The following is an 8,174-nucleotide window of genomic DNA, read 5'->3' on the forward strand; positions in this document are numbered from 1 at the left end:
TCTGTACAAAGCTTATATACTCATATGTTTATGAAATGTCCTTCTGACTACTCTTCTTAGGACAAGTTTCACTTCCATGTTCCTTAGGCTATTTTATTAAATGGTATGAGTAAAGCGGTTAACATGGCATACAACTTGTCATAGTCCACAAAGTGTGCACTTTATGGCCTGGTGTGGACAGTGAAAAACAGTAGTATAAAATACTGTCACCACAATAATGTGAGAGAAACAGGTGGAGAAGGTGTTGCTTCATCCTGAGTTCTTCCTAATTTGAACAACTCTTTATATATTATTAGTGCACATTACTAACACATATACAGCATTAAACATAGATAAACAACCATGTCCAAATAATTTTGTGGGTTTTTTTTTATTTTAGTGTTTTCTTTTTGTATTGTTTTTGCACTTATAATGAGAGAACATGTACGTGGTCATTGTAGATCTCTGATTAAAATGCTAGTTAGTCATGCAACAAGTCAGAGCAAAGTTGCAACTGATCTGGACATAAACCAAAAATACATGAGCCAAACACCATAGCTTGCACCATACCGTATGTCCTTATAGAAGTATACCGGCCAAATGAGAAAAAATGTGTCACAAAGTGATGTTCATGGTGTAACTGGTATTGGTATAGACAGTAATGGTAACATCGATGCATGCCTGGTCTGCAGAGCTGTCATTATGGCGGACAGCTGCTGGAACGCAAGCCTGGAGCCTCCGCAAACTGGAAGTGCATAACCACGTTCACTTCCAACCAATGGCATTGATGCCATTGAATCAGCATTGATCTCAGCATGAATCCCCAGCAATGTTCCGTCTGCAAGAGATTTCCTGCAATAACGCTGCCTCCCTTCTCAGAGAATACCTGCACAAATAGGGGATGTCTACTCATGACCTCATTCTAAAAACATGGAGAAATGTATAGTAGATTAACATTATTAATATTATACAGAATTTATATAGTGCAAATTGTTTGCACAACTCTTTACAAACCAAAGGGAGACAGTACAGTTAGAATACAGTTCAATGCAGAAGGAATAGGAAGATCCTGCTTTTGTGAGCTTACAATCTAAATGGGAGGAGGAGGTGGTACAAAATGTGGGGGGATGAGCTGATGGAGTTGGTTGACACAGTTTTTAGGTGAAGGCGGGATAGGCTTCTCTGAATAGTTTTCTGTGATAACCTAAATGAGGACAGGGTAGGTGATAACTGGACATATTGGGGTAGGGAGTTCCAAAGGATGGGAGAAGTTCTGAAGAAATCCTGGAGGCAAGCATCGGAGGAGGTGATGAGGGAGCTAAAGAAAAAAAGGTCTTGGGGGGAATGGAGTTGATGATTTGAGCAATATGTTGAGGTGAGGTTAGTGATATAGCTGGGGCCGTGTTGTGGATGGCTTTGTATGTTGTAGTTAGTATTTTCATACATTGGGCTAGTGTTAGTCAAAGGAGGGACTGGCAGAGTAGGGTAGCAGCCACGGATTGGTTGGTAATGTGGAGGAGTCTAGCAGCAGCATTCATGATGGACAGAAAGGGGGATAGCCTATGTAGAGGTAGGCCAGTGAGGATTGAGTTGCAGTAGTCAAGGCGGAGGATAACCAGGGGGTGAATACATTGTTTTGTGGTGGTGTTAGTTAAAAAGGGGCAAATTTGTATACGTATTGCAGATGTTCAGCCCAGTCCCCCATAATAATTCCATTCTGCCACTAGATATTTTCATTCATTCAGCCTGAATTCAACCAGCATTCAACGTGGAAGACTGATGACTAAAGACTGAGTGCAGAACGCCATGGATTCACCCCCTGAAGGGACATAATGATGGAGAGAGTGGCATAGCATGTTATTGCAACACTCTCTATCATTATGAAATGCCCACTGTGTGAAAAAAAAAAACAAGACATCTAAAAAGGTAGGTATAAAAAAAAAAAAAATTAAATTAAAAGAAAAAAAATCAAGAAAAAAAACACAGCATGAGGGGACGTGAGCCTGGAGTTATTTCTAATATGATAGATAGTAGAGCTTTTAAATGCTTTGCTTTTTTACAGCTTTTTAATTTTTTTTTTTTTTTACTATATCACAAGGACTTGATTTTAACCTACATATGTTTGTTATTTATTAACTCAATGCAATATTTTAGGATATAATTGCCAACTGTTGTATTAAATATAATCTGTCATTACTTTACAAGCAATCAATATTCATATAATATTCTATCAACAGAATAATGGATGACTATCATGTTTTTGCTTACAGAAAGTATAAAAATCTAGGGGAAGTGTTTAGCAGTTTTTTTTTAAATCCATAAAGTGCATTTAAGAAGGAGGTTAACCATTCAGTATGTGAATTCTCAGATTAGTGGACATTTATAATGTGAGTGTAGGGTGAAAGCAAATTATAATTTTGCTTTTTATCTGACACAGGATGCCAACTCACTTTGTCCAAAACTGAACCAGGAAGAGTAAAGATAGCTTAGCTCTGTTCTTCACCCACAGGAGAGCTCCCCAAGAGGTATTTTGCCTCTAGTGGGCTTAATTGTTGGCCTCAATAATTAGGCCAAATGGGGGGGGGGTCAAAATGCGTCTAAGTCGGATTTTTTTTGCATTTTTCTGTAGCCTGACTAGCTGTTTTATACGATTTGCAGCAGTTTATTACATGTCATGTTGATATCAGTGATAGGAGCTTTAGAGTTTGTGTACATAGAAAACAGGTCATTACCATAATATTTGTAATAATAACTTGGTTAAAAATGACACTAAAATATTGGCTGATATTTACCATAGATAACATTTAATTCATGAACATCAAACCTAACTATAAAATGTAATAAGCTAACAAGCATTTGCAATTTCAGTCAAAAGGCAAAAAACAATTGATGGTTTAATAATGCAATCATTAAGTATTGCGAAACTATAATGTAAAAAAAATGCTATATTGGTAATGCTAGAAGGTTGGGGTTCAATGAAATTACATTAATATTGTTAAATAAGCAGAAATATTTAGAAATAAAATAAGTACATTATTTGGTTAAAAGCCTGCTGGCTACTCGGTTGTTAGGATTTATCTCCATGGAAAATCTAACGAAAAGCAAGTATAACCATACATTTCACTAGCACCCAGGATGTACTTGCTTTGTGTGCATTATCAGTATGATCATTCGGCAAATCTTTGTCTTTAGATGCACAGAGTATTCATGAGTAGTACTACCTGACCAGCAGAGCCGCACAACCTTTGATGTATTGATGGTGAATTTCTTCAAGTTCCGTGTCCATCTATCCACCCTTGCTCTGGGCCATAGCGCGTAGGAGGTGTTTTTATAACTCAAGGACATCTCTGAGCCACAAAGGAAGTCACTGCTGAAAGATTTCCCTTTGATAGGCAATGTGATCACATGCCTGAATTGTAGATTACATCTTACCCCCTCTGAACGCTAAAGTGTACCTCATGTAAGACAACTGTCAAATGAGAAGGCTTCTCCTGCTTACTAATATTCTAGCATTTCACTGACAAATAGAATGAGGTGGGGTTCTCAATTTGGGCAGATTTCAGGGCCCCATGTACAGCCTGGGTCTAGGATCCAAGGAGTTTCACAGACAGAGTCACATGTATTGATGTAAAGACTAACTTTTTTAGGCAGGTCAAGTTCACTTTAAGCACAGCAAAGATATTTTATATTACCCATAGATTAGAATAGTAATCTTTTGAATCCCTCTTCTTAAACCTGATAATACTTCTTGATTCCTCAAACTATATATAATGGGATTGAGAAAAGGTGTTAACATAGCATATACAATGGCAAATATTTTGTCAAAATCCCCTAAATGAACTTCTTTGGGACTAGCGTACACAATACAGGCTGCACCATAGAAAAGAGTCACCACAGTCAGGTGTGAAGAGCAAGTTGAGAATGCCTTCGTTTGCCCTGTATTGGTCTTTATCTTCATAATTGCAATGATGATATTGATGTACATTGCAATAACTATTGCCAGGTTGAACATGGTGGCAAAGCCTCCAACACAACGATTTATAGTGACTGTAAGGGTTATATCACCACAAGATAGACTTAGTAAAGGAGCCAGATCACAGAAGTAATGGTTAAGAATGTATCTTCCACAAAATGGAACTTGTGACGTTAGTGTTGTAGGAATTATTGCCATTAGGAATCCCAAGATCCAGCACATGGAGGCCAAGTATATACATACATTTATGTTCATTATTGTTTTGTACCTAAGTGGTTTGCAGATGGCCACATAGCGGTCAATGGCCATGATTGCCAATAAGTTGCACTCTGTAATCCCCAAAGTATGAAACATGTAGAGCTGAACAAAGCACCATCGGAAGGGGATTCTCTTGTTTTTGGTTACCAACATGGCAAGAAGATTAGGTGTTGTAGTGGACACGTACCATATCTCCAGGAAAGACAGATTGGTGATAAAAAAATACATTGGTGTATGAAGATTAATGTGATAACACACCACCAAGATTATCAATATATTTCCAATAAGAGTCAGAAGGTAAATGACAAAGAAGACAGTGAACATTGCAAGGTTGTAATTCCCGTTGTTGACAAATCCTTCTAGTATGAAGTCATTAAAATAAGATTGGTTTGTCATGATAGGTTGGCTTATGTAGACATCAGAATTGTATTCTTGGATAGTTCAGGACTCCTGAAATACAAAATATTAAAAAATCTATATTAAATTATTAAAAATAATGAGGTTGATACCCTCAGGAAAACAAGATGATTCATCTACCAAAAAAAATTTGCAAAAGTTAAAGAAAATTTAATTTTCAAGGTGAACGGTTCCTATTTCTTCAATAAATTGTTCAGTCGCATGAATTTTATTTGCTCATTCCAGATCTGAGTGTATATCATAGGAGCTTAAAAAAATTCAAGAAAATCTCTCTAGAGCAAAATCTCTTTAGAGTTTCTGTCATACACAGTATCCTTTCTAGTATAGTTTCTGTGACAACTCAAAATGTTGGATTTCTCATCACTTTCAGTCCTAGTGAAAGTAATCTTCAGGACATTATATTTCATCATTCCTTTACGTAGGTCGGAGTATGACACATCAGCGCTCAACAGTAAGAGAAAACCTCTCTAGAGTAAAATTGCTCTAGAACCCTGGTGCCCATCCTGCGGTCCTTTGATATATGATGTGTGGCCCACGGACCTCACAGTGGTGTATTTAGGTTTTGTGCTGCCCTAGGCAACACAAAAATCGTCTGCCCCCACGAACACCGACCAACACCCCTTCCTTCCCCTTCCTGCAGAAAGAGCCTGACATTGACCAACACCCTGCCCTACCCCCACCCGGGAGAGCCTTCCACTACCCCCCCACGATAGAGAAAAAGACACTCATCTTTACAGCTCCAGACATCCGTAGGAACAAGAGCTAGGCTCTACATACACCATCAAGCAGCCCACAGTCTCTCTCGGATCCCACCTGGTTCCCATGGCACATGTGTCCCTTCTTTCATCCCTTCTTCTGGGGGGAGTTGCTGCCTCCCTGAAAAATGCCACCCTAGGCAAGTGTCTTGTTTGCCTTGTAGTAAATACACCCCTGGGACCTCAGCAGTCTGTAGTGGGAACATTGATTAGTAATAGCATTGATCTATATTAGCCTCATATAACATGTTCCTGGTTCCATACTATCTTCTGTAGCATATCCCCAAACTCTGGTCTTCATTTTCTCCATAAGGTCTCCAGTTTCTGACAATCCTCTCAAGCATCACTTATATTGAACATTATGTTTGCGTTTTTGATGTCAGGGGCCGTATTTATGGCCCCATTTAGCTCATAAATTGACAACCACTGCTCTAGAGCATCACTTTTACAACAATTACATATAAACAAATGCCCTTCTATACTGCAGTTTCTGTGACAACTCTCTGTTTTATGTTTCCCATAACCAGGGCCAGTGCTACCACTAGGAAAACTAGGCAACTGCAGCTAGGGTGCAGCCATGACCATGACGGAACCTCTGACATGCTGGTTGAAATGAAAATGGTTGCGGCACCCGAGCAAATCAAAACAGAAACACACACATTCAGAGAGACCCCTACCTCCTCTGCCTCCAGGTAGTCCAGTGCTGCTTGCCTATTTGCTGATTGGTCAGTGCTGAGTGAGGAGGCATGGCTACCCAGGGGACACCAGCCTGCCTTTGTGATGGATATGGTAAAATGCCTATTTGGTTTCCTATTGAATATATATATATATATATATATATATATACACACACATTTTTCTACACATTTTTCTACATATTTACTTTTATACTTTAATACTATTTCTTTCTTCATATTTATAAATGTTTAGTATGAATACATATGTTGTGTGAATATTTTCTGCCTGCTGGGCTTTGTGGTACTTTAAGAAATTCTTGCTTAAGAAATGTCTGCTCACAGGCACCGATCCCCCCCTCCCATCGTGCCAACTTAAGACAAAGGAATGTTTTTCTTTCTATAAGATAAGACTTGGAAGAAGATCACACCTATACCATGACGGAGATTGTTTTTGTGTGGAAATGACCAATCAAAGACTAATATAATGCTTATGCTGTTCTCACATGACTCTTGCATCATTTTGCATATATAAGCTCACTTTCTCATTATAATAAACTAGAAGTGTTCATAGAGTGAACTTGTGTGTCAGCGTGAGTCTCTTCCAGTGTGCACACATTCCAAAGCTAGAATGATAAATTAGGACAGGAGCAGATAAGCACTGGACAATTTAGTCCTCAACTAAATCACCTTGAGCAGATCAGTTGTGGGAGCACATGAAGAGATAGAGGAGGGTGCAGCTTTGGTATTTCAACAGCGGACCCATCACAAAGACCGGATAGCCTGAAGTGTGAAGAGCAGCTGCTGTGGACCCGACCAGAGCAAGGAGGAACAGAGAGATCCAGAGTGAGTGTGGTGGAATCCAGAGCCAGCCTAAGCGGTCACCCAGAGCAGACTGTGGAGGCCAGAGCCAGCCAACGGTCACCAAGAGCAATCAGTAGAGGCCAGCAGAGGCGACCCAGCCAGATCCAGAGGACTCAGGTAATTAATTTGCTGACCTGACACAGTCAACTCCCATGTCATCTCCATCCTGCACACAGTTATCTCCATGTCATCTCCATCCTGCACACAGCCATTTCCATCCTGCACACCACATTCTGCATGTAATTAATCTCAGACACTGTTTATCCGTGCCAATATTTAGCGTAATTTAAACCACACCCACTTTCAGCAGGGGTGTGCTTTACGCTCCACATTATTTTTCTAGCTTCCTGTAGAATATCACTTCTTCCCAGCTCCCCTGTCAGTTTTTTTTTTTTTTTGGGGGAGATGCAAGTATCTGGTCTTGCCTAGGGTACAAAATAGTCTAGCACCAGCCCTGCCCATAACTTTTAGTCCCAGTGAAAGTGATCTCCAGGACAAATAGAGATAGTGCATCTCCACATCAGGATCACGGAAAGCAATAAATACATGGCAGAGGTTATAATCCTTTCCCATTCTATCCAAAGCAAAACATGGTATTATATACACTTTTTGGTCATCAGTGGTGTAACAAAAGATTAACATCTTACCCTTTGTAGCAGTTGGTTGGCAGCCAATTGTCTACAGCTGCTCCTCAAATGTAGGATAGCAGTCTTAGAAAGATTTTCTTGGTGGATGATCTGAGTTTTGGCATTTCTAAATAATATATCTGGATAAAAAATTTTCACTTAGAATTTCACCCAAAACCTGAGCATAGCAGCCTATGATTACACATTAGGTCATCATTTAAAAGCTTGAAAAAAGTTTGAATGCAATAAATATTGATAGGTGATTAATATTTTATTTTAATAGATTTGCAATTCATCATAGGAAAATAAATCTAATCAAGGGGCTAAATTATTAACACAATGGAAATGCATTTGCACATTTTTTTTTTTTTTACTGAAAGTAGTTTTATGCTAAGAACATAGTTAGATTTAGTCAGTATGAGTAGACTGACACTGCAAAAATGTGTTTCCAGGCTCATAGGTACAATTAAAATTCTATCATTTCACAGTGCAATATGCATCCATGATATGAAAAGGACAAACAATCTTTTTTTTAACTTGCAACTGAAGGGTGAAAAAGGACATTTTGCAGAAAATACATGTGAAACTGCCTAACTGTTCATTAAAAATACAGAAGGTTGCATGTAAT

General features: G+C 38.8%; 1 protein-coding gene across 1 annotated transcript; it reads right to left on the minus strand.

Moving 5' to 3' along the window:
* Positions 1–3,667: 3,667 nt before the first annotated feature.
* LOC149452256 (olfactory receptor 6N1-like) lies at positions 3,668–4,606 on the minus strand. Its single transcript, XM_089689539.1, has one exon. It carries the CDS (start codon positions 4,604–4,606, stop codon positions 3,668–3,670), a length of 939 nt encoding a protein of 312 aa, XP_089545665.1.
* Positions 4,607–8,174: the final 3,568 nt, after the last annotated feature.

This window comes from Staurois parvus, unplaced genomic scaffold (genome assembly GCF_062004578.1).
Source record: "Staurois parvus isolate SC_StPar_1 unplaced genomic scaffold, SC_StPar_1.0 ptg000486l, whole genome shotgun sequence".
Taxonomy (NCBI): domain Eukaryota; kingdom Metazoa; phylum Chordata; class Amphibia; order Anura; family Ranidae; genus Staurois; species Staurois parvus.

Excerpts from the sequence above, each read along its gene's own strand:
- LOC149452256 (XM_089689539.1), bottom strand. The coding sequence starts at position 4,606 with ATGACAAACCAATCTTATTTTAATGACTTCATACTAGAAGGATTTGTC.